This window comes from Ceratotherium simum, chromosome 3 (genome assembly GCF_057802395.1).
Source record: "Ceratotherium simum simum isolate JZ-2026a chromosome 3, ASM5780239v1, whole genome shotgun sequence".
Taxonomy (NCBI): Eukaryota; Metazoa; Chordata; class Mammalia; order Perissodactyla; family Rhinocerotidae; genus Ceratotherium; species Ceratotherium simum.
In genome coordinates, this window is record NC_141902.1 from 90,001,383 (window position 1) to 90,028,811 (window position 27,429).

Below are 27,429 nucleotides of genomic sequence, written 5' to 3' on the forward strand. Positions count from 1 at the left end.
AGGGCAGTGCAGGCTGGCGGGACCCACCCTCATCTTCAGCCCTTGCCTGGGCACTACAGGAACGTAGGTTCTATGCGCGCTCCATACTGTGCTTTTCCAGGGTTTGAAATGACAATGTCTCAATCAATTCAGTTAAGGGTGGCATCCACTCGATTTGCTTGGTTCTTGGCCTGCAATGTAACAGTAGCTAAGGTCGAATGTAGATTTTCTTTTTTCTTCTTTCCCTCCTTCATTCTATCCATCCATTTCTCCCTCTGTGTCTTTTCTTTCTTTGAGTGTCTGTCTTTCAATCTTCTTGCCTACCTCTTTCTCTCTCGCGTTCATCTTCTATCTGTTTCTCCCTATTCACACATATACACCTTTGCATAAATGCAAATATATGCATATATAGTTCATTCAGGTTTGGAAGTGAAGACTTTTGGCTCTTTCTCTCATAATTGCAATTTTCCTGGCTACCTCTGCTCTGTCAATTAGGACCATATCTGAGACATGTCTCCACAGGGGAGGCTGCTCTCTCAGCATCACCTCCAGTCTGGCTGGCTGGATTCTAGATGCTGCAAAGGTTTCTCTGGAGAAATTAAAAAGCCAGGGAGTAGGGCCCACATGGCTCTGAACAGAAGGTAGCAAGGTAGTCAGGTAGTCATGAGAAGAGAGAGATCCCTCCTGCCCCCACAGACCTGGGAATCCAGCTGCTACTGGGTGATAAGAGGGAGATTTGTATCCCAGAAGAGTAGATTTGGGTCAAAGTACTGGGCAGAACTGATCTAACCCTTCCAACCCCTTCTTTTCTTTCATTATTCTTATTCTTATTTTTTGTTAAAAATCTCTGACATGTAATTTAATAGTCTAAGCAATATGAAATTTTGAAACTGGTCCCACATCTCTTTCAAATAGCATGAAGCCTAAAGGATCATTATCTTTATAAATATACCTCATCAACCCTCACTTAATTAACTCATTGTGGTTTAATCCACACATCCCAAGGAGAAGTTTGGTGATGTTCTGCTTGAAATTCTCTGCACTGAGTTTTTATATACAATTTGCTTTAAAAGTGTGCACCTCTTTTAATGTGATTAAATACTTCCCACAAAGAGACCTTGGCACCCTTCCAACATTTGGAAGCTCTGATGTGACGGGCAGAGAAAATAACCTTGACGTGCTGGGGCCTGAGATGTGACAGAACAGAAATGGCCCAAAGTGGAGGTGAAGGTGGGATGGTAGTGGGCTTGCCTCAAAGGCTAGGATCAGTGGTTTGGCTCTATGGATGGGGGTGTTGGGGAGTCCTATATGTCAGAGATAAAATCTCTGACACTTAGCAGAGCTGAGAAGAAGGTGCTGCAGGGAGGCAGGTAACTCAGGGAGAGCAGTTAGCAGAATGGGAATTCAAGTCAGAAGACCAGGCACAAAAATTCAAGACTCAGGTGGAGATTCTGGGCATCGTAAGGTCGGGAGCCTTTAGTCACAGATGTTAGTAATGGAGAAAAGTTGGAGACAAGGCACTGCACGGCACGGAAAGACTGGAGGCTGCTACGTGCCACAGTCAGCTCTGGGTTTAAGTTCTTATTGCGCTATTTGTAAGAAGTCTGTCCATGATCATGATTAGCATCTGTCAGCTATTTATTTTACTTAAAGTGGAGCCATTAAAACCCCTTTGCTTTGTTATGGTGAGAATTAAGTGAAATTATGTGTGCAAAGTGCTTAGTACAGGGCTCGCTGCATAGAAGCTCTAAAGAACTGATATCTCCCTCCTGCCCTAGGCAAGGCCCTCTGGCACGAGCTCTAGGAATGGAACTTGACTCTCCATCAGAGTTCTGCATGGGAGTTCCTGCGGGTCTCCAGCCCAAGCATGACTTGGTTTTAGGTTTGGACAGAAACTAAAGTCCAGGGTGGTTACTTGAATGGTGAAGGTTCTAGCAGTTTTTAGAAGCAAAGCCAGAAATATAACTCAGCTTTTCTAAATTCTAACCCACAGGCATCTCCAATTAAGCACATAAATACTTACTGATATCAATTGGAATTTAAAGTGAAATAAGATTTGTATCTTTGTGAGGTAACTTCTGTTGATTTATTACAGAGCCTATGAAGATTAAGTGTAATTTTATGTCTTGTGAATACATTTTTATGGATGCCCTAGAGGTCTACATATTTGACTTTAATGCTTGCATTTATCCAAATATCATAAAAGTAATAGTAAGAACATATGAAGGAGAAGATGTGATCCAGGTGGCACCTTCTTCGGGGCATGTGACTTGTCTTGTTTATACACTGGTGATGATGAAATGTTCTGATTTATGCACTTTTCCATCCCAGTCCCTATGGCAATGACAGCGATGACTGGAGTTATAGAACAATCTGGCTGTGGAATGGAGTGAGCTATGCTGACTGTCGTAAGCCTGTGAGTTGGGATCACCAATCATACCCTCGCCTCATGTGTCTGTCTGGTCAAAAAGGAGACCCTCAGAGTCCTTGACTGTCCTTCCAGTCCCTCCTTGCTCCTATGTCAGTGTGCCTCCAGTCACGGGTATACCTCTTGTGAGACTATCCCTTTGGAACTGGCTTTCACATAATATGCAGCAGAGCTTAGTTAAGACTGTAGGCTCCGGAGCCAGACTGCCTAAGTTGGAATCCAGCCTCTATTACTTGCTTTCTGTATGACCTTGGCCAATCACTTAACTATCCTGAGCCTCAGTTTCCCAACCTATGAAATGGTGTTTACAACGGCACCTTCGTCATAAGCTATTTTGAGGATAATTTGCATTAAAATAAGCAAAGTGCTTAGTTAATGATGGACACATGGTAAGTGTTCCTTAATCTGTTATTATTCTCTGATCCTAAAGCTACTGATTCTTCACTTTCCTTCATGGAATCCTCCCCCTACTCAACCACTTGAGAGTCAACCCTTTCCCTTGTTTTGTGGCCAAATCCAAGGCAGCCTGGCTGACTCCTAGTGAGATCAGAGCTGGGCGTGGATTTGCCTTGAAAAGTGCGGAACTTAAGATGATGATTTGTAGCACCATGTTGAACTCCCTGAACTCTACTCTTCCTTATGTCACGTCAACATTTTCACTAATCCATCTCCATTGCCCTGCACAATGCCTGATGCAGAGAGAGTGCTTAGTGAGTATGCGCTGACTAGGTGGACAAGTACATATGTGTCACTATTCAGTGAAGAAGTGCGGTCTCCTGTGTAGCTCTGAGCTGGTCCTAAGACAGTGTATTTAGCATTCTGGTTTCTTCTGTGTTATTTTCCTACTAAATAGTTCACTATGTGACAGGAAAGGGTAAAAGACCTAAGTTTGTGGGCCGTGGAGGAAGGGGAAGTGGAAGAACACCATAACCAAAAAGGAAATGTGCTAGTTTGGGCCCTGGCCAATGGCAAGGCCAGGCACATGTTGGGAACAGAAGGGCAGAGTCTTATCTGACTTATTCACATTCTCAGAGTCTGGTGAAACCAGGCGGCCATACTGCTTGGGACAAGGTAGTGGGTCCTGCATCAGGTTGAATCTGAGCAGGTGTTTATCCAAGGTGACCCATGGTTGTGTGAGCAGATGGAGAACAGAATCTTGCTAGAGAGATGCCACAGTTTTAGCCAGGGATATGGTATGTGTTTTAAGCCTGAATACTAAGCCAGGAACTCAATGGGACAAAGGAGAAGAAGGATTGATGTCAGAATCAGGGAGGATCATGAGCTGGATGAGAAGCGGGTCGGTGCTAGATAAATGTTATCACTCAAAGTTAGTGAAACCTCAGAATCTGAGGGAAGGGTCCCCACACTTCTGATACCACCAGTAAGTTTGGGGGTTTCCCCAAACCACCTGCAGTTTGGATAACTTACTGAGGACTCAAAGAACTCACTGAAAGTAGTCCAAATGCACTCTCTGCTTGTCTTCTCCCTGTGGAGTCATGGACAGCAGTACCTCCTCCCCGCCGTGGTGTATGATGATACGCATAAAGTATTGCCAACCAGGGAAGCTCACCTGAGCCTTTGTGTCCTGAGATTTTACTGGAGCTTGATCACTTATTGCACATGTGGCTGACCTGTAGTCTCCAGTTCCTCTCAAGGAGGTGGGAAGTGACACAGCACGGCCCAAAGCCCCCATCATAAATCACATGTTAGACTGTCTGGTGGGCAAAGTCCCTAGGCAAACAAAGACACTCCTATCAGGAAGGATGTTCCAGGGGCCTAGGGATCACCTCCACATAGTCAAGCGAAAAGGCCAGACTTCTATTTGGGTAAAGTTAATTCTTCACTTCAGAGTTATTAAGTCTTCAGTTACCCTTTTCTGAAATCATCCCATGGATGTTGGCACAAGGGCAGAAGCAGATTTAGAGACTATACATATCAGCTTGTGACCTTCTCTAGATGGGAATGCCAGACAGGGTAGGCCTGGTCCTTACATGTAAAAATTATAAATTATTATGTCATGAGAATTATGTTGGCTGGTTTTTTCTGGCCGGGCCTAATGGGGGATGAACCACCATGAATCCAGCCCTAGCCTTTGCAGTCTGATAAACTTGACTTTGTCCATTTATCCAGGTAGATTGGATTATATGGGTCAAAGTCACAAGAAATGGATTTTCAAAAAATCACAATCAAATTTATTAATTTGTAATTAAATCACTCACTCATGTATGTGTGCATACCTTTACTGAGAACCAGAATGGGTCATGCCCACAGGGAGTCCCAGGGCTAATAAGTCATTCACTCAGGACATCAAAATATGCCCCAGAAGGCAGCTTGGTCAGCACAGAATCAGAGCAAAGAAAGTTGCCATTAAGGATATGGTAGTTCTCACAGCCTGACGGACTGGCCTTCTCCTCTCCAGCAGCATATTTGGTCTAAATAACTCTTCCAGACTTCGAAAACCAGAGCACAATTTCTCCGGGTCAGTGCTGACAAGTCCTGAGTTTCCAACTCTCCGTTTTCATTATTTCTTATCGGGTCCCAAAGGCTTCTCTCATCACATTATTTTATATTACAGTTTACAAGCTTATTTTATATAAATGACATTTCAGAGTAACTGGTTCCCGGCATGTTAATTTCGCTGATGAGCTAAAATCTAAATCACCTTGTGGACTGGGTTAGTACTGCTTTCATCCAGCCAGGGGCCGTCATGCTCACTAGTCCCAGGGAGCCAGACTTCCCCCCCAGATGCCAGGACTTGGTGATTTGGAGCCCAACTTCAAGCCCTCCATCCTCATCCTCCTTAGATACGCTGGCAGGTGAGTGCTTTGTATAATTGCCGGGGGAAAAGCTCACGCTTATGAGATGTATCTTCCACTGTAACCCTCTCCTCCTTCCCATGGTAGACTAGAGACCATGAAAAAAATAATAATAGTAGTAAAAAAATAGATTGTTATTTCTGGGTGGGAATTTCGAGTTCTTGTGTAATATCCAGGCATTACATGCTTAGGCTTCATGCTTCACTTTGCCTATGGGAAGACTTGGCATCTAAATGGGGCTCACACCACAGTGTGTACATATGTCTTTATAATATAAATATATAACAGTCTACATAATACAGCAAAGAAACAGTGGGGCAAATTTCAGAGTTTAAAATACAATATCATCATCTTTTTAGAGCCGGAGTCACCTTAATGTGCTGTCTGCCTCACTCAGACAAACTTTAAAATAATATCATATTTCATGAAACCCTATTAAACTGTCACATAAATTCCCCTTATTTCCTTTTCCCGTCAATGCTGATTACCATGGAAGATATTTCTGTGTCAGTGGAAATTCTCTCCCTTCCCATCAGCCTCCTCCACTTGCATCTTTCTTTTGGGGATCTGTCTCCAGAGGGCAGTCTCCTAGGGACCCCCTTGCTTCTCCAGAACAGAGGGAAATACAACCGCCTCGCCAACCTTGGTGACCCGGGGCTAGGTTTCGCATAAGCTGTGAACAGCTTGAGCTTCCAACTGGGCTTTGAAAGAAATGCTGACTTCACAGGGGCTTACAAATAGTTACCATTTATTGAGGACTTACTAGGTGGCTGGCTCAGACTAAGCTCTTTATGTCATCTCCTTTAATTCTTACAATAACATAATGATGTGGGGTTACTATTAATATCCCTATTTGATAACTGAACAAATTGAGGCTGCATGTAAATAACTTAAGCAAGGTCAGGTTACAAGTGAAGTGCTAGGACTAGGATTTGGGGTGACCAACTGTCCCGGTTTGCCTGGGACTGAGGGGTTCCATTGGACAAGGGACTTTCAGTGCTAAAATTGGGACAGTCCTGGACAAAATCAGAATGATTGGTCACCCTAATTTAGATCCCAGTCCATTTGATGGCTGAAAGCTCTTGGTCTTAACCATTATGGACCCTGACTCCCCTGCATGGAGCAGAATATAATATAATAATATCACATGAATTAATACAACAATACCCACTCTTCTCTATTCCCATCTTTCTGTATTGTGTTTTAGACAAAAGTTTTAAAAGTCAAATCTGAATGATTCTCATTCATACTAGATGTGGCCACTCAAATAATTCATTCATTTGATTTACTGTAGCCTGAATAATAATATAATTTTCCTTAATTAATAATTATGCTACTTAGCTAATTACATTTATTGAGCCATTAATGTGTGCCTTATACTTTGCAAAAGCTTTAAATGCATTATCATATTTAATTTGGACAGCAATCCAATGATGTAGGTACTCTTTTTTTTCCAACTTTATTGAGATACAATTAACATATAACATTGTATGAGTTTAAAGTGAACAATGTGATGATTTGATACACATGTATGTTGCAAAATGATTACCACAGTAAGGCTAGTTAACACATCCATCATGCAGTATTATTTTGTCCCGCAGTTTTGCAGATAAGGCCCTGAAGCTCAGAGAACTTAAGTGACTGACCACAAGGAGCACACAGAGCTGGGATTCTAACCCAAGTCTGAGGCCAGAGAGCTGGCTGACACATATTGGAGCACAGCTTATCTGCCCTACGAGCTTCAGGGCTGTCTTCAAGTGCTCTGCAGCAGTCTACTCTCACCCATGTAGCTGTGTCTCACTTCAAAAAACAACTGCAAGGATGTTAACTTTGCAAAAAGATTCATAGTAGGTGGCTTCAAAATTGAGAGCTCTCAAAGTAAATTTAAATGATGACTTGATTTTTTAAAATATCCATTTACATGCAATCTGCAAAGCCCACCTCTGACACAATCCCTTGGCATGGACTGGGAGATTGTTTTAAACGAAGGCACTAGTGGGATGTCATTTGGCTTGTATTAAATGGCTTCCTGGGGACCTTTAAATCTATATACTGCTTAGGAAAAACTGATGACCAAAGATTCTCATGTGAAAGCATCTTTCTACTTTGGGCACACGGTCCCCTCCTCCCTCTCTCCGTCACTCCCATCCATCTGTCCATGTTTTTCTCTCTGTTTACTGAGTGTCTGTCTGTCTTTCTCTCTGTCTCCAAACCTGAAAGAGGAAAAGAAGTAATTCATTAACTTCCTTAATTTACAAGGCCATCCATGCACATGCATGGTTTAGAAATCTACTTTGGAGCCATGTCTCGATGGCTGCTCAGTAGAACTTTTAAAATTCTTGCTTTGAGTGCCTGCCTGATTCTCAGACAGGGCGATGTTTCTCTCACTAGGCTTTGTTCCTCTAATCCATATTTTTTATAAAGTATGTGTATGCAAATGTGTATAAATGTGTGTGTGCACATGTGCATATCTGTGTATATACCTGTCAGTCACTGTGCTGATTTCTAGTTCCTGGGGAAACAAAACTGAATTAAAAATACCCAGGGCCATTTTAAGATCTTTTTGGAAATGAGGCACTTTAAGAGTTGGAGGCCACATCATATATCATACTAAAAATAATAAAATGCACTCACATCTCACATTAAGTGTCTCTTTTTACTGAATTTGAAATAATCTGATGTTTGCTTTTGCAATTATTTGGCTGTGGGTGATTCTTACTTGACAGTTGGCCGTGGCTCCTTAGCCATCGTTGTCGGTAATTGGGAATTCCTGCAAAGTGTGAAAATCTTACCTACAAATTACTTTCAAAGATAATAAAATTTTTATGACTACTAAATTTAACAATTAATGAAGTTGACATAATCTTCTACTTTTTGGACAATTAAACATTTATTTCAATTTAATAGTTCATTTTCATATTTTGGAGGCAACATATACATTTTTTCAGGTCTTGAATACTTTTCTGAGATTACAAAGCATGTTGGCACCAGGCATTGTGGCTAGGGGCCCGTAGGGTAAAGGATCCCACACATCCTCCCTGCCCTGAAGTGTGTTCCAGCTACAGACAGATATGAAAGCAAGAAGTGTAAGGTAGGGTGGACTCAAAGGGTTCCTGCTATGGGAGAAATATGTGCCAGGTGGCATAGGAGCGCAGGCTCGGAATATTTAATTCAGACTCTGAAAGAGGTAAGAAGGAAGGTTATCTTGAAATGAGTGCAACTTGAGCTGAACTTGAGCTGGTCCAGCAGAGAGGGCGTGAGAGGGCATTCTAGCAGAAGGGAGAGCCTGTACAAAGACACAGAGCAGAACAGAGCACACTGAACTGGGAGACTGCAAGTGGTGCTCTGTGGGTGCGTGCGGGTGCTGATGTGGGTGTGGCAGGGCGGGACAGCCCCCCATTTGGAAGGCAGATCCTGAAGGGCCTTGTGATCTAATAAGAAGTCTTAGTTTTATCCTAAGGGCAATGTTGGAGTGGCACTGAATATTTTGAATGAACAGGACTAGAGAGGACGGGAAATATCCCAAAAGGTGTATTGGAGGCAAAAATGACAGGACTTGGTAACTCGCTGCTTGTGGGGTAACTCTGTGATGTGGATGTCTGGTGAGACTTCCCCTTTTCTAGTTGAGTTGACTGGAAGGACAGGGATGCTGTGCCCCTTCACCATCTCAGGCCACCCCGGGCAGCTGAGTTTGAACCCCATATGCAGGGGCCATGTCTCTAAGCAGTTGTCGCAGGCAGCTGCTGCCTGTGCCACAAAGACCTGCAGGGGGATTTCAGGAAGGCGGAAGGAACATTGAAAAGAGGGGCCCAGAAATAAGTGTTTGATCCTAACAGAAGCCCAGTTTGGAAGCAGCAAAAGGCTTTGTATGCTGATCTTACTTTCTCATTTTCAGGCCTAAGGGTATCACTAATATTCTCTGTCAGGCTCTCCGACCAGACCCACACCTCACACACTCTGTTGATTCCACACATCCTGGGAGCTCTTGGTCTGCCAGTGGCTTTTTCTTGTTGCCCAGTCGTCTGTGAATACACCTAATTCAGAAGGTGAATACATTTAAATGGCTTAAACATAAAAGGCAGGTTGCCAAGCAACTGAGAATCTGAAATGCCCTTGTCATGTTATGTAAGTGAAGAACTGGCAGGTCACCACTGTAGTCATTCTGATTGGAACAGCAATAATAATCCGCTTTCTCTTTCTTTTTTCTCTTATTTCTTAGCTCACTCATTCTTTCCATCTCTTACTATAAACCAGCAGCTCAGCCTTAATTTTAAAATATAATCGCTCTATTCCAACCAACATGTGCCTGTAACAGCTCTTGGTTCTGTTTGTGGAGTAACTAAGCAGCAAGATCACTTTCCTATTGCTGACTCCCCCCATTCCTTAAACACCTCCAGGCTCCCAAAACAACCTGTACCACGCCAACCTTTGCAAGAGTAAAAATTTCCACATCTCAAAGCAGGTAATGTAGCTATTAAAATTTCCTGGCACTGTTTCAGTGTTAAACTGCTCTGTTCCAGTATTGGGTGGTGACATATGTTTTGGGCTTAAGACTCTTAAATTTTATCCTCCTACCTTATTGGTCCTTATGACTCACTCCCGTAATTTATTCATCGTGCGGTTTGCACTTGGTGGTTTTTTTGCTGTCTTAAAGAGCTGGAACTGGAAAGGGTTTGGGGGAAGGCTGAGATTCCTGAAAGATACTGCACTGATGAGAGCAGCCTTTCTGTTTGTAATTTATAATTTAAAAAGAATCATCCTGTTTGCCTATTTAAAAATGTCCATTGCACTTGAGATCACATTTTTTCCCCTCACTCTTCTCATCTTTTTCCTTCCCTTCTTCACGGATGTGTAATATCCTGCAACAAGATCGCCCGAGCAGCCCATTGTAACACTATAGGGCAGAAACTTTGCTTCTGGAGGAAACTCTGTCTTTGGAACCAAGAGCCCGTTTCTTCAAGGACTTTGGATTCTTTTCCCATTCAAATACGTTCAGGCAAATAATGTGGGGAAGAGCAAAGCAAGAAACCCATTGTATGTGACCTGGGAGCAGAATTATTCACTAGAGTATTTCATAGTTTTCTGAGCAAAGCCAATAGCTCTTTGATCTCTTTCTTCAAGATTCATATCTTTTGGTGCCTTATAATATGCCTAAACCTGGCGAAAGCAATGCAGCATAACAAGGTTGGATGTGTTGGCTAAGTCTTCATGGAGCATGAAAATGTCTACTTCCCATCTCATTTTGGTTATTTGTGTTTCTCGGGGTTACTGTGACACAGTTCTGTCGAGGTAGAGCTCAGGCCAGGAGTTCTGGCAGGAGATGACTTGAGCCTTGGCTGTGTCTTTACAAGACATCTGTTTGGAAACAGCTGGAAGTGCTTTGACCCCACCTTCAGTGGTCTGTAGGTGCCAGAGCCCTCCTGAGACCTCTTGGAGCTTGGGGGAATTAGCTATTGCTTTCCTCCAGGCAGGATTAATTCTGCTAGGGAGGTGGGAGGCCAAGGAACCAGTACCCTGGGGTACCAGTGAGCCACCAGGGCCCAAGCAGAATTGCAGACATCCCTAACTGAGATCAGCTGATGGATTGGTGGGGGAATGCAGTAGCATCTGTCTGCAATTTTCCTGATGCGATTACACACTTCTCCCAAGGGACTGTGGTTTCTGTGTGGAGTAAATTTCTCAAAGGCAATACCATATTACACTGTATATGTTATGTATCATTATAGCACAGATGTATTATTTTTTATTCCCAGCATATTATACTATAACAAAATCTCCCCCCAAATCTGTACAGTTTGATGCAGATGAGGAAATGCAGATGAATTTGCTCATATTTATGCAGAGTCTAAAATTGTTATCTCAGCCTCAATTACACCACTTCCTCTTTGTTATCTGAAAATTGCCCAGAAATAGATTTCTTGATTTTCTTTTCATTTATACCCGTATCCAAGCTCACTTTCTTATAGTTCAGAGACAGAAGAGCACAAAATAGGAAGAGATTTCCCTTTGCAAAGAAATATGAGTTTGTAATATTTCAAAATTGGATTGTTTCAGGGGAGAGAAGGCAATGAAACAGAATGTTTTGTTTGGGGGTGAAAGCCATATACTTTTGTTCATTTTCTCAATGTCTCAACTATATTCCATTGGAGTATAATAAATTATTCCTATTAAGTGTGGTGAAAGGTTTCAGTTAGAGAGTTGATGCAGGGTCTAGTGCTGTAGTGTTCAATTTAGTAGTCACAAGCCACATGAGGCTCTTGAGCAGTTAAAAGTGGTTAGTCCTAATTGAGATGCTCTGACACTGTAAAACACACTTCTGATGACTTAGTACAAAAAAATGTAAAGTGTATCATTAATAATTTTTATATTGATTACATATTGAAATGGTAATATTTTGGATCTATTGGGTTAAATAAAATTTATTATTAAAATTAATTTTATCTTCTTTTTTATTTTTTAAAAGTGTGGCTACTAGAAAAAATAAAATGACCCATGCAGCTTGCATTATATTTCTGTTGGGCAGGGAGAGCTTTGCTGCTCGAAGTGTGACCTTCAGACCAGCAGTGGTAGCACCACCCAAGAGCTTGGTAGAAATGCAGGGTCTCTGGGCCCACCCCAGACTCCCAGAAACAGAATCTGTATTTTAACCAGATCTCTGGAGGATTCACATGCTCAATACGGTTTGAGAAGCACTACTCTAGTTGAGGGAAGTTTCTAAAAGACCAAAATTCTTTCACACCAAATAAATACCTTTCTCTGGCGGGAAAACTGGGAGTTCTTTGAGGACATGCACTCTGTCTGAAATGCCTTGGTATCCTCAGTGTTTGATATAGTCCTTGGCACACAAAAGGTACTCAATAAATGTTGAATAAATGAATGGGCACCTAATCCTGCCTACCACTTCATGATGGAAACTTGCTTAATGGTCACATAAAGTGAAAGAATCTGAGGGATGACCACTATTGAGGGCAAATAATTGAAAGTGGTCTATCTTCCATGGCACCATTTTGGTATCGGAAACAGAACAATGTGTTATTGTCATATGTGAGGAAGCTAACTGGCCTCCTTCTCTGGACTTTGAAAACATTACTCTGACTATGGTATAGAAAATCATCTGAAATCCTACAAAAGTAACTATATTATGGTACTGCCCTGCTTAAAACCTCCATGATTTCCCGTCACTGCTATGGTATTTCTCTGTAAGACTTACATAATCTGGCTCTTGTCCACTTCTCACACCCTATTCCAGCCCAGTTAACTTTATTTCTTGAACTGGCGAAATTTCCTCAATCCAAGGAGGTCTCTACTTAGATGTCAACTCCTCAGAGAGCCTTCTTTTGACCATCTTTTCTGAAATGATGACCCCACCCCTCCTCTGAATTCTCTGTTGCCTCCTGGTGCTTTATTTCTCTTAATAGTCCTTAAATGATGTTGTTGTTTGCCTTCTCCATAAGAAAGTAAGCTCCTGATGGCTGGGATTTGGACTCTTTCACTATTATAGCTCCAGTCCCTATTATAGTGCCTGGTGCATCTTAAGAGCTCAAAAAATACTTGTTGAATGAATGAATAAGTGAATTTCGAAAGAATTAGTGAGATATTTAATATGTTGTGACACAACTATGCATGGAGGCGTTAATTACAGGAGCTAATTATAGTTAATTACACTCATCTACTCAGCAAACATTTTCTGAAAACCCCCAATGTACACAGCTTTAGGAACAGAGAAATAAGGTAGAGGAAGCAGGCAGGTAGTGGAAGAGACTGAACGAGGAACTGGATTATAAGGTCACCTGGAGAACTGCATAGAGATACGTGGACAATGTACATCTGGATAATACTAGAAACACACATATGTCATAGGACCTAGGAGAAGGGAGTATTCTCTCTGCCTGGGGGAGTCGAGAAAGCTTTGGGGTGAAGGGCAATGAGTTTGACAAGCAGAGAAGTGGGGAAGGATTTCCAACTGGAGGGAATAGCATGGGCAACAACACAGGGAAAAGACATGCTGTGTTTTGGGAACAGTAAAAAGCAGAGTGAAGAATATTTGGTTTAGGAGTGACAGAAAATGAGACCAGACAATCTGGCTGAGGCCAGCTGGTAGGGACTTTCAATGAAGACTCTATAAGGAATGTAGACTCTACTACAGTTTATTACGTGGAAGGTGATGCAGTCAGATTTGGGTTTTTCCGTTTGTTTTTATATCTCTTGGGCTGCTGCGTGGCTGGACCAGATGGTGAGGAAGAGGTTGCATGCATGTGGTGAGGAAGAAGGAGGGATTGTGTGATTGCGAGAGGAGGATTGAGAGGGGTTGGGGCCTTGAAGGTCCTGGGAATTAGAGAGAAATACATTTTACTTTAAAATTGCCCTCCCTGCTGTGTGTATTTCTTACAATTTGTGAAAAAGTTTAAAAGAGTTAAGAGAAAGAATCATGGGCTGCCAATTGGAAGATCATGATCCTCAAATCAATTTCTATAGCTCATCATTATGAAGGGCCCATGCCTCATGGCTTCCTCCCTGCTGCCCCCAAGAATCCTCAGTGAGGAGAGCGGGGCCGTGAGCATCTCCTTTTCCCCTCTGTCAGTGCATAAGCACCCACGTCTCTTTGATGAAAACCAAGAAATCTCTTCACAGAAAGAAGTTAGAGCATCTTGAGCTACGTGTCATTCATTTGGGGGTCTGGAGGTCACACCTCAGTCTTGGAGAGGAAGTCAGATGGCAAAGATCTGTGAGGGACAAGATCTGAGGCCACTTCTTGTCCCTGGAGGAGGGTAGGGATGAAAATGAGCAATTCGGGGTGAGCTGAGGATTTTACCTCAGCATTTGGAGCAACCACGAATGAGAACAATTTGGAAACTTCAGTCTGGTCAATTTCTTATTTTGATGGCACATGGGCCAGAAAGATCAGAGCTTAAGAGTTTGTAAAAGAGGGCATGTGAGCAGACAGACCCTCCTGATCTGAGAAGGAATTGTGGCCCAGTGGTCGGGAGCAGCAAGAGGGATCCAGCCCACCCTGGTTGTTCTGAAGCTGATTATTAGCAGTGATTACCTGCCCTATTTTCTTCTGCTACCACCCGACTTCTGACTACGTTACTACTTAATAGCACTTGCCTCTGAATACTGGAAAAAGAGAAAAAAGAGATGAAGCTTCATGTAATTTTGCTTCTTGTTAGGAGCTCTATTAAAAGAATACAGAAGAATATAATGGAATCAAAGAGGATTGAAACCATTGACTAAAAAGTTTTATTTTTATTTACCATAGTTCACATTGCCATTGATAATCACTGAATTTAGTGCTGCCAAGACCTAAGAGAGCCTTGCTTTATAGGTCAGGACCTGAAATTTCAAGAGTTTAATTTTCCCAAATCCATTCAGTTAGCACGAGGCAGAACCAGGCCTCAAACCCAGCTTGCCTGATTCATAATTTACATGGCACTTGTTTTCCCCTCAATATATCATCCTGTTTTGTCAAAATAGGATTTGTTTCAGCCTTCCTCTTAAGTACACACACAGAATAATACATGGTCAAATGAAAGGAACACTGGATTTTGATTCAGAATACCTAGATTTTTCTCTTGCTTTCTCTCCTTTCTAACCTTATGAACAAGAAAAGAATAATCCCTGTTTTGCCTGCTTCACAGATTTACTCTGAATACTACAGGAATAATGTAGGTGAAAGTGCCTTCTCAGCTGCAAGTTTCTATAGAAATGTCACGAATGAGTTTACATATAATCCCACACATTTTAAAAGAGCTGGCCAAAATTATTTGTTAATCTGTCAGAGATCTACCAGTTGTGATAACATTGAATGAATTTAAAGGACTCTTTTATTTCATATTATTGAGGAAATTCTAAGAAATTAGAAATGTATGAGGAATAAGTGATATAACCTTTGGAGAGAAAGGAATGCTTCATTATTTGCAGATGTTAGGATTGTCTATCTGGAAATTTCAACATAATCAACAGAAAACTTTAAAAAAAAGGAGTCTAAGAAAGTTCAAGAACTTGGAAATTCCAATGAATTCCATTCTTTTGGAAATCATGGTAAAAAGAACATGTATAATAGAAAACAAAACACAAATTCCTATTTCTGCAAAATGAGGCTATAAACCTCTGAGAAATTGTAAGGGCTATTAAAATCATCCAAGTTCTTGCAAGATCTATTGATGGAAGGAACATGGAAAGAAATGGAAAACAGAGAGTTCAATACCAGAGGTGATGTGGTCCTATACTCGGCAAACCTATTATTTAAAACTGAAGATAAGATGAATTCATTTCCAGACAAATGAAGGAAACACAGAAAGGGAGAGTACTCACTGCTAGCAGACCCATACTTCTAGAAATACTAAAGGGTGATTTTTTAGGCAGAAGGAAAATGAAACCCAATGGAAGCTTGTAGATGGCAATAAAGAGTGAAGAGTTATTAAAAGGGTAAATATATAATGTAATTGAAATGAAGATTGACTTTATAACACAATAAATATAAATGTTTTGTGAATTTTAAGATTTATAGTTGGAATTGAAATATAAATATAGTAGATTATGTTATACTATGATGCAAAGGTACACGTTGCAATCTCTAAAGTAATAATTAAAGAAGAATAAAGGGATATATTAGGATAACTACCAAGCTAATAGAGGAGAAAAAAGGACCGAAGGGAAAAAATACCCAATCAATCCAAATGAGGACAAAATAGGAAAGAAAATAAATTATGCAATAGTTAAGATGAATGAAGAGCAAATAATAAAATGATAGTATTAAACCCCAAAATGTCATTAATTGCATCAAATGTAAATTGACTAAATACTCCAATTAAAAGAAAATAAAAGAATGTTAGACTGAATAAAATACAATATCCAACTATATGGTACTTCCAAGAAAATAAGTACCTACTGAAAAATTATGGAAAGGTTGAAAGTAGAGGGATGAAAAAAGGTACACATTGTAAATACCAAGAGAAATGCAGGCTGGCTGTATTAATACAGACAAGGGAGAAGCTAAGGCAAAATTCTTTGGTAAAAATAGAGAAATACGTTATAACAATAAAAAAGTCTAGATAGTTAGGACAGCATGACAACTCTAAATCTGTTTTCAGTTAATAACATAGCTTTAAAATAACGAAAGAATTGACAACATTATAAGAGAGAAACAGACAAATCCAAAATCATTTTTGGAGACTTTTAATATACCTCTCTCAGTAACTCAGAATAAGGAGATGTAATATCAAGCAAGAATATAGAAAATATGACTAACAAACCTGATCTAATATTGGTGTATATGGAACAGTGCCCTCAACAACATTCTTTTAAGCACATGGATAACATTTATAAAATGCCATCATATGCTGGGCCAATGATCTAAATATCATTTCAAGTTCTTTGGAAAAGAATAAAAAGATTAAAATCAAAGAAAGTGGAAGAAAGGAAAAATAAAATTTAGGAGCATAAATTAATGAAAGAGAAAATAATTGCAAAGTAAAGAATTAGCTTTTAGAAAAGGCTAAAGATGATATGCTCTTTTTGAGACTAATTAAGAAAAAAACCCCTCTATATCAGAAATAAAAACAAGAGACCATCACTAGAGATTCTTAAATATAATACGAGGGATTTAAAAGCTACTTTCTGCCAACAAATTTGAAAATAGAGCTTTAAATGCAAATTTACAGAAAAGTATAATTACCAAACTGACAAAAGATGAAATAGAAAATCTAAATAGTTGGATTTTTGTTACATAATTTGACTATGTTTTTAAATAATTGGGATTTGTTATTGTATAAGTTGGGTCATTATTAAAATCTTCTGAGAAAGAAAATTCTAGGCTCAGATGGCTTCACTAGGAAATTTTACCATAAATTAAAGGAAGAAATATTTCTAATCTTTAAAAATATTCCACAGAAAAGAAAAGAAGTAATGCTTTCCACTTCATCATAACCTTGATACTTAAGTTTGACAAGGACATTACATGAAAGAAAAATTACAGGCTGATCTCTCTCATGGGACACAGATGCAAAAATCCTAAAGAAACAACTGAATCCAGAATTACATAAAAAGATAATATATAATAATTAAATTGATTTTATTTCAGGAACGTAAGGTTGGTATAACTTGAAATAAAACAGTCAACATTGAAATAAAATGATGCCTGAGATTTGTTTCAAAATAATCCTGTGAGAAGTGGAGAGCATGTGGGAGCGTAAATGAAACAAACATTGCTGTGAATTGATAATTGTTGTAGCTGGGAGATAAATACAGTTGTGTGTATTTGAAGATGTATGTATATAGATGATTATAACAGCTTTATTCATAATAGCCCTAAACTGGAGATAACTCCAATGTTTATCAACAGATGAGGGAATAAAAAAATTGTGGTGTATCTATTGCTATGTGGTGCACTACTAGAATATAAGTCAGTGGCTAAAGGAACAAATTATTGATGCATGCAACAACGTGGATGACTCCCCAAAGCATCATGCTAAGTGAAAAAAGCCAGGCAGAAAGGTTAGGTGCTGTATGAATCAATTATTATGAAATTCCAGAGAAGACAACACTATAGAGACAAAAAGCAGATCAGTGGTTGCCAGAGGCTAGGGATGGGTGAGGGGATTGCCTGTAAAGGGGAATGAGGGGAACTTTTGTGGTCATGATCATAGTGGTTTTACAGCACTGCATACATTTGTCAAAATTCATTGAATCGTAAAATCAAAATTGGTAAAATTTATTGTATATAAATTATACCATAAATAAAGCTAATTAAAAAAGAGAGATGGAAGAATCTTTATATATTAATGTGGAAAGATCTCCAGGATATATTGGTAAATGAAAAACACACAGTGCAGAAAGTGTATATAGTATGCTATCTTTGGTGGGAAACATTAGTACGATGTATATTATACAATGTATAAAAATTTTCCCACCACACCTCTTTTCGAATTTTGTCTTTTCTCAGAATCTTCTTTCATTGATATTTGCTTTTCCATTTCTGTTTCCTTGTCTCTTTCCTCACCCCCTTGCCCTTTAGTCAGGTCAGTTTTTACCCACTGTCTTCCAGAGTTAGGGTTATGTTAGCTGATTTGACCTTGAAATCACAATCTGCTCTTTTGGCCGTTTCTCTCACCATTTAACGCCACTATGTGAGTCTTCAGCTCCAACAATAACTTGCATCTAATCACATCCTTGCATGATGATTTTCCATAGTGCTTCTGTACTTTACAAGATTGTTTCCAAACTCTTTAGCTGGGTTACCAGACCTGCAGGAACAGGTACAAACAGCTTTGTAGCTTCACTCCCATTCTTATATTCCATAGACTTAGTGCTTCAGTCACATGAAATCACTTTGCTTTTCCTCAGGAATTTTGTGCTTTATGGCCTTGTTATTTTGCAAATATGTCTACTCAGCCCTTTTCTATCACCTCCCTCCTTTCTTTTCTTCATCCGTCAAACTCAAACTAGATGAACCAGATCAAACATCACCTCTTCTGTGAAAATTCATTTTTTCCTTTTTCTCTTCTGTGGTTTACTACTATTTGAAAATATTTTGCCTTTATGAAAATTGGCATGATTTCTGAAGAGGCAAACATTCTAGATAGGGATAAAGAAGATAAAAAATTTGCTCAGATGACCTCCACTCACAGATGAGTCTCTATGTATAGATACCTCCAAGTAAATGTTAAAACTACACACAAATAGATCCTTCTGTGATAGAACGCTGCCTATTTTTTTCACTCATTATGTCACAGATATCTTCTAATGTCAACAGAAAGAGATGTGTGTGCCATTTTTAATGGTTGTGTAGTATTCTGTTTTATGTACCATTTCCTTAACTAGCTTCCTGTGGATGCACATTTAAGTTATCAGTTGCTCTCATTATTATAAATAATGTTGTAATGAGCATTCCACTGTGCTTTGAAAATGTCTTGACAAATGTCCCTGATCACATTGGATGATAATCATCCATGTGCCTGTCTTTTCCACCAGACTATTATTAGTTCCCTGAGGCAAAAACCATTATTTCTCTTGGAATCTCCAGAACCTTGCAGAGTGCCAGTTGGAGCTTAATATATGTAGTTGAGAGAAAGCAGGAATAAATGAATGGATGTTTGTATAGTTGGGTACACATGTGTGTCATCACACATGTCTTAGGTTCTTGCTCAGCTTTTCATTGGCATTGAGCCTGATATCTCTTAGGCATTATATAATCCTCTACTTGTTTCTAACCTCTTTTTACAGATGTCATTACCACTGACATAAATTCAATATGTAGCTTTAGGAATTAGAATACTGCCAAACCACGACTCCTTCATAGATTTTGGTGGCCTCTGGAATAGATTTTATAAATTGCAGAGAAAAGTAACTGCAGGTACCTGACACTCTTTGCCCTATCCTAAGCAGAGATTAGTTATGAAAAATAAAATTGTCAATTACAAGAAAAACACATGATATGTGTGTTGCATACTATTTACAGCTGTTGTCTATTATGGGATCTCTGGACCATCATTTGCTGCTACAGCTGAATGGTCCCATAAGTTTAACTCACCAATGCGACTGCAAAATTGTCTTAAATCACAGAAAGGAATAGAGGAAAATCCACTAGAAATGGCTAAAATGGTGCTTATGTCTTCATGAGCACTCACAGTTTTCCTCATTTGCTTCTTCAAGATGCCCAGAGCAGCCTATTAGGTCTTGTGGTGTATTACAACGTAGCAGATTATCAACCTGACTCTCCAAAGGAAAGAAACATATTGTTGATGACTCTTTGCAAGGGCTGCATTTGGCTTATTGACTAATGCACTACATTGTACTGGGTGTCAGGTAATGGGAGCCAACTGGCCCAGACAATGAGAGTGTTCAGTTGGTGTTGCAAATTTACAAGAGCTTAAGCTGTTTTTTATTTCTTCTTGCTGGGCTGGGAGCACTTACTATTGTTGTTCAATATGCTGTAAATGAACGTAGTTCAAAAATCACAAAGAGAGTGATATGGAATTATAGAATTGAAAATAGCCTACTGATTGGGTACAAATTCATCAAGCCTCTTTATTTCTCAACAAGCTTTTTATTGGCATGCCAATAAAGCTTGCTTTGGAAGGAGTGAAAATGATTGTAAGCAAATGATATAGTGGGAAAGTTGACCTTCAGTTAACTTCAGCTGTGCTCAGCTAGCTAACTGTGTATCTCCCCCACAATATGCTTATTTATTAAGTTCTAGTTAGCAAATCATTAGTTTTACATGCAGAATACCCAATCCAATACTGAATTTCTTCAGCAACATATGTAATTTATCTCAGGTAGAAAATGGTGAGACTGGAATTTGAACTCTGGAAATACAGCTCTAAAAGTTGTTCTCTTCTCCAGTAGGCCATACTGTCTCTGATGAAACAAATCTACAATAATGACCTATAATAATGTCAGAATTATTTTCCTTTGGCATATCTTTCTCCTGCTGAAAAACCACCCTTGACTCTCTATTTCTTAAAGTAGTGGTTCTCAACTGTTCTTTTATGGACAAATATATCAAATATTTTCATTACAACTCTATCTTTCACTCTTCGCTTCCAAATCCAGAAAGCATACCTGAGTTTATGCCATCCCAGGTAATATTATTATAGGGATGACTTTAAATCTATTCTTATAGTCATGTAAGTTAGACTAGAGTTTAGCAGGATGTAACAGAAATGTGATTACATTTGACTAGCCAAATAGTGGTTTATTGGCCTCAACTATCCAGAAGCATTGAAGAAACTAGTGAAGATGTAATGTAGCTACTTAAGGACTTTTTCAAGAACCCAGACTCTTTCTACCTTTAGAGACAATCTTATCATGTGACTTTGATTCTCAAGTTGGCTTCCTTACCTGAAAATATCATATCTATGCTCAACGAAGGAAGAAGGGCAAGGATGAAAGAAAAAAACCAAGAGGGCATTTGCCAGGTGATATTATGCACTTTAATCAGTTTTCCAGAAAGACTCACCTCCTGCTATCATTTATATCTCATTGGCTACCACTCTATCACATGGCCACTCCTACCTACAAGAGGATTCACAAAGCTGGATGTTCTTTCTTTCCCTCGACAAATCAGGGATTCTAGTATTAAGAAAAAGGCTATTGGACAGGCAACCAGCAGTTTGTGCCATATGTGTATGTGTATATGTGTGTGTGTGTGTGTGTGTGTGTGTGTGTATAATGTGTATTACATGCCATCAAGTCAGCTTCGACTCCTGGTGACCCTATGAATGAGTGATGTCCACAATGTCCTGCCCTCAACAGCCCTGCTCAGCTCCTGTAGACTCGTGCCTATGGCTTCCTTTTTGCAGTTAATTCATCTCATATTTGATCTTCCTCTTTTCCTGCTGCCTTCTACTTTCCCCAGTGTTACTGTCTTTTCCAAAGACTCCTGCCTTCTCATGATGTGCCCAAAGTAGGACAGCTTCAGTTTTATCATTTTTGCCTCCAGTGTTGTTCAGGCTTAATTTGCTCCAGGACCCACTTGTTTGTCTTTCTGGCAGTCAGGGCTATCTATCTATCTTTCTTTCTTTCTATCTATCTATCAATTATAACCAAACATTTACACTTTCTTTAGTAACCAATGATTCTTCAATAGACCCCATCACTGACCATGGCATACCAGTGAGTAAATCCCTAAACAAAACACACACGGAGATCTTACCAGTTTGACAGCAGCCTACCTTTCTAAATTCATGTGCCACATCTTCAGTCCTTTGCTTCAGCCACTAATAGCTTTTCTTTATTCTTGAATGCACCAATTTTTACTCTTCTGTGTTCTTTGCATGTATCTTTTTCTTATCTTCTCTCTCTGGTTAGATAGCACTTATTCTGCAAGACCCAGTCCAAATAGCATCATGTCTCTGGAAATGTCCTTACCTCTCAGTCAGATCTATTTTTGGTGCCTTGTATACACCTCCACTAGCTCACTTGTCATTCATTCCTTGCATGTTTGTCACTACCAACAAATGCTTTGGCCTCTTACAGAACAAGGACTATAATTTATTCAACTTTTTCTACCAAGTGCCTCCTGCAGTTCCTGGAATATGCCCAAGACACCTGCTTAAGGAAAAACAAAACTGAATATTATCCCCAACATACAAATGATCTACCAGGAGCTGAAGTGACCTGCTCTCAGCATAGTCAGTAAAAATGCACTGATCCATGCCCCTTAAACCTGGAGCTCAGTGGCTGTCACCAGAAAGAGTGTTTTTTGTCTTAATTGATGACAATAGTAATATAATTATTAATTTAAAAGTTTATTTCTTTGTATCTTCTGTTACCTGTTCATTAGCTCTGTTATTGACTGTTATTCAGTTTTGTCTTTCTTTGTACAGATTTAGAGACACAGTTTATTCCCTCAAAAAGACTACTGTTTAAGGGAAGAAAAGACATATTTAACTTATAGTGATTTGAATGATATGGAAAGAAATGACTAGTTTAACTTTTAGGCTGTTTAGTGGCTGGGGTATTTATACTTGGCAAACACTTAGTTCTTGTCATTAGAGTGGGTTTAGGAGTGATATGGAATTGGGTGAGGATACAAAAGGAAGACAGAGTAAAAAAACACAGAAATTGGACCGGGGTAGAGCAGACATGTTGAGTTGCTAGTGTGATGTCACATCTTCCCCCTCTTTCCCCAAGTACATGGGGGACAGACATCACTAATCAATCAAAACACGTTTTCCACCTGAGCCAAGGCGCGGTCTCAGAATACGTCTCAACACTATGATGCTTCAGATGTCTTCCATCAACAAAGGAAGGAAGACTAGCCTATCTTTAGCTCATCAAAGCATTCTCCAGGTCTACTCATGTCAATACGCTCCCTGTGGTTGGGCAGAGAGTGTTCTCTTGATTCCTTTCACAACATGAAGAAAGTATGGCAACTCCAAGATTGAACTTCCAGGTGCTTCCCTCTTTTGTCAAGTCTCTCTCAAGGATTGGATTCATTGTCTTACAATCATGAAGTTCCCAATACAAGTTCTGTACTTGACTCCTATTTCTACTGGAAAATGAGAGGGACCATCCTATCCATAGACTTTATAACTGAGAAAGGAGGGAACTAGCATGTATTCAATGGCAAGCAATATGCCAAGTGCTTTATATTTATATCTTTTTGTTTCTATAACGATCACACGAGGTGAGTATCACTGTCACCATTTTACAGATGAGAAAAATGCCTTAGAGAAATTAAGTAATTTGCCTAAGATCTTACAACTGGTGAGTGATGATGATAAGATTCAACCTCAGATCTGTGACATGCAGCGTCATGCTATTGGACTCTGGAGAGTTAATTGATTCTTTTATGGTCTTGATGAAATCTTCTTCTTGGCTTGTTTTCATACCACTAAGAACTTACGCTTTTGATAAAAGTCTTGAGATTTAAGTTTATACTTTCTTGAACCTTGCAGACTGTAGAGGCAGATGGAAAATGGATAAGTGTAGATCAGATATATATTAGAAACAATCAACCTATTTCGGACTTCATGACAGTCAGGTGTACTTCTGGGTCCTGGAGATTGTCTTGATGGAAATGGAAAGTGTAGTTAGGTTTAATTTTCTTGTGTCCCTTTTTCTGCAGGGAAGCGTCCATACCAGGTGATCACCGCCCGAGTTCACCCAGGAGAGAGCAATGCCAGCTGGGTGATGAAGGGGACCTTGGAGTTCCTGGTCAGCAGTGACCCTGTGGCTAGGCTCTTGAGAGAAAACTTCATTTTCAAGATCATCCCCATGCTCAACCCAGATGGTGTCATCAATGGCAAGTATGTCAGGCACACGACTCAACCTGGCCCTCATTTATGTCACCGTAGTAACACGTGGTCATTTCGCCCAATGGATGTGATTGGAGAGGCCTTGGTGCTCTGGTAGGAAGAAATTCACTTGGGCTTCTATGAGCTGGTACAAATAGCAACATACTCTCCATACACATTGATGTCAGTCTCATTGTCTTTTAAATAGAAAGGCATAGGTTCATAGGCAATTAATACCAGAGGGGTGCTTAGAAATAATCTAGCCTAATACTCCTTTTAAAAAGGAGAAAATACGTGTCCAGGATGATCAAATGACCTGCCCAGGTCACATAATTGTTTAGCAGCAAAGTCAGGGCTCAAACTATGATTTCTCCACAGCTGAGAAGTTGTTATTTACTTACTAACGTTTACTGCAGAGAAATCTTTATTTTCAGTTTTATTTTACTGGATTCTGGATACAGCTATAATAAGGGTGTCACCTCATCTAAATGGAAGGGCTGAAATGGTTGAAAAATGGCTGTGGAATGGCTGAATGTGGAATGACTGAAAAATGGTTGGCTGCAAGAGAGAAGATAGGGGTGGTGCTTCTTGTTGCCTAGCCCCTACATGCCTTTGGATTATATAACGGGAAAGATGAATTCCAGTGATCGATGAGGTATGTTGGAAGGGGTCAACGTTTTCAGGGTTTGTGAGCTGAGGTCCAGATATCAGAGCAGGTCCCTAGGGTCCCACGGCCAGTGGGTGGGGGTGGCAGGATTAACATTCACAAATACCTGTCTCAAACTCTGTGGAAAGAGACTAAAGCCCCTTCCCATGGTAATAGATAATTCTTTTTACTATAGAAATGGATGTTATCCTATGCAAAAAACAGAATACAAGATAAACAGAAAAATTGAAAGAAAAAATAATTCCCAAAGCTAAAAATGGAAAAACTTACAATTTACTGAGGAAGATTGATCCTGAGCTAACATTTGTGCCCATCTGCCTCCATTTTGTATATGGGATGCTGCCACAGCATGGCTGGATGAGTGGTGCGTAGGTCCGCACCAGGGATCCGAACCTGCAAACCCCAGGCTGCTGAAGCGGAATGTGTGAACTTAACCACTACGCCACTGGGCTGGCCCCAGAACTTACAATTTAAAATATCAGTATTAAATAAGCAAAAACACAAGTTTAGAAAACTGAGAAAATACAGCAACAATAAAAAAGTGAAACAGAAGAGATAAAATTAGAAATATAAAGGTAAAAGAAAACAAAAATTTCAAAGAGAAAATTACAATGACTTAAGAGAATGTTTTCAGAAAAATAAAACGGTAATGAATTTTTTTCAGAAAAAAACTAAGTAAATGTTAAACATCTGAGAATAGGCTAGCTTCAAAGGATAAGCACAAAAAAGAATAAGTTAAAAATATAAAGATGATAAAATATAAAAACAGGATCAGCATAAATTCCTAATGGTAAAATATGTTAAACTATGCCAAAATGCAAGCAAGTCAAAGCTGTAGACTGTAAAAACAAAATTTCAATAGGTACAAAAAAAAAAAGAAGAAGATAAGTAAGGCATGCATGTGTTCCTAGTGTTTCCTAGTTTTGTAGCTCCCAGACTCCATGTTTTTTGGAGGAGGTTTTTGATGGGCAGAGAGCAGAGTCCTTCCTCTTTGCCTATGGTGACTGGTTGGTCTTCAAGCGCTTGTGAGGAGTAGGAGGACAAGTTGCTCAGTAAGGAGCATCACTTAGGCCTCTGGCAGCAATTAGGTGTCTTAGATCTCAAGCTGGACAGAGCCCTAAAGCAGTGTTCTTTCCCGGTCCAACAGAACTCAGCTGGCTCCTGCCGTGTGCTCCTTTAGCTCTGGAGAAGAGCTCTAGGACATCAGTGAACGGCTCCTCCCCGCTTGAGGGGCCAAGCATTTTACTAGCAAGCTTTCTCAGCCCAGATGGATGGAAAACAACCATGCAAGCCATCTTGAGGCACATAATCCTGTTTCAACATTTTCTCAAATGAATTGGCTCTTTTCTGAAGTTTCTCCTTCCATTAAATTGTCTAGGGTCTAGTAGAGAGTGGAAGGAGCACTGGGTTCAAAGTCATAACTCTAGTTTGGAATTCTGGCTCTTCTCCTGACTTACGTGGTTTTTTCTGCTGTTGGAAGATGAAGATAACAGGCTCACTATTGACCTGTCTGGGAAGAGATCTCATAAGCCCAAGGCAATATATAAGCTCAGGGTTAAGTATTGTAGTTTCTTCTGTTTTAAGTGCTCATACCTCCAAATTAGGGGCTTGATCCAGGTCTTTAGTTGAAAGGTTAATGTGGTCTCAGTCATTGAGCATCCTTCTGGCCTGGATATAGTTATTTCCAGCTCACAGCTTGTTGCTTTGGACTCCCTAGTGGCAGGCCAGCTTCTTCTCAGTGACACTGCCATTCATCATCATTACTATTATTTATTATGACTAAAATTACTCTTTTTATTTGTATAGCATCTTTCATCATAGAGCTCAAGGCACTTTGTAGATCACTTGAATCACCCAAACAATTTTGGAAGGGACTTGGAGATCATAGTGTTATTCTACTGATAGGAAAATCCACAGGTCATAGCACACCATCATCAAAAGAGTTGAGACAGCCATGGATGCATAACATCTCATGATAAAAGAGCTTGTAAGTCTCAGCTCATGAAGTCTTCTTAGAACCTACCTCACATATGGTTTATGTCACTAACTTCCACTTGAACTCTTTCTGTGATTGACATTCCATTTCAGGGCATGCCTATTCCATTGTGCATAATTAGGTGGACTTGTGTTTTTCTGTGTTTTGATCTTTGCCCTGTGAACTTCACACATTTTAGCCAGTCTTACCTTGGGGTACCCCATGGGCAAAATCTAATCCCCTTTTTATATACCTTAATTTCCCCATGTGAAGTCTTCTCCAAGTTTGATACAGTTCCTAAACATTGCTTATGTGATATTGTTCCTGAAGTTCTGATCTTCATTGATTTTCTCTGGACACATTCTTCTTAATAGGCTTCTTAAAAGTAATAGAACTGCCCTGTGTGTGGTCTGATCAGCAAAGAGGCAATCTTTGCATAAAGATTAGAGAGCCTAATCTGAACTCGGTACTTAACTTACTAGACCAGTACTCTTCTTTTACAAGTAATCATGGCCCCCCTGGAGTTCGCAAGAATGTGTAAAAGTAGAGTAGTTTCTTTTCATGGTGATGGTAATGGAGCCTCTGAGGATGGCTGGGAGGTTTTGATAACTGTGGTCAGGGAGACAAAGCCAGGATTTTCTAGCAAAACTATGGTGGGTCTTGCCAAGCCAAAGATCTCTTAGCAACACATGTCTGTAGCAGGAAAACAAAATACAAAGGTGGTTTCCAGAAGAATCAATCTACCATCTTGCTGGCCTGGTAGTTTGTATTGAATTGGGCTGAGTTCTAAATAATCCAGGAGGACCAATGCAGTGGTCCCT

At 39.8% G+C, this 27,429-nt stretch overlaps 1 protein-coding gene across 1 annotated transcript in view; it reads left to right on the top strand.

Annotated features, from left to right (window-relative positions):
* AGBL1 (AGBL carboxypeptidase 1) overlaps positions 1-27,429 on the top strand; it is a 360,790-nt gene that overhangs the window by 207,893 nt on the left and 125,468 nt on the right. The window contains exon 17 of the mRNA XM_014788670.2: positions 23,798-23,978. Coding sequence (XP_014644156.2) covers positions 23,798-23,978 — 181 coding nt within the window. The remainder of the gene's footprint in view (positions 1-23,797; positions 23,979-27,429) is intronic.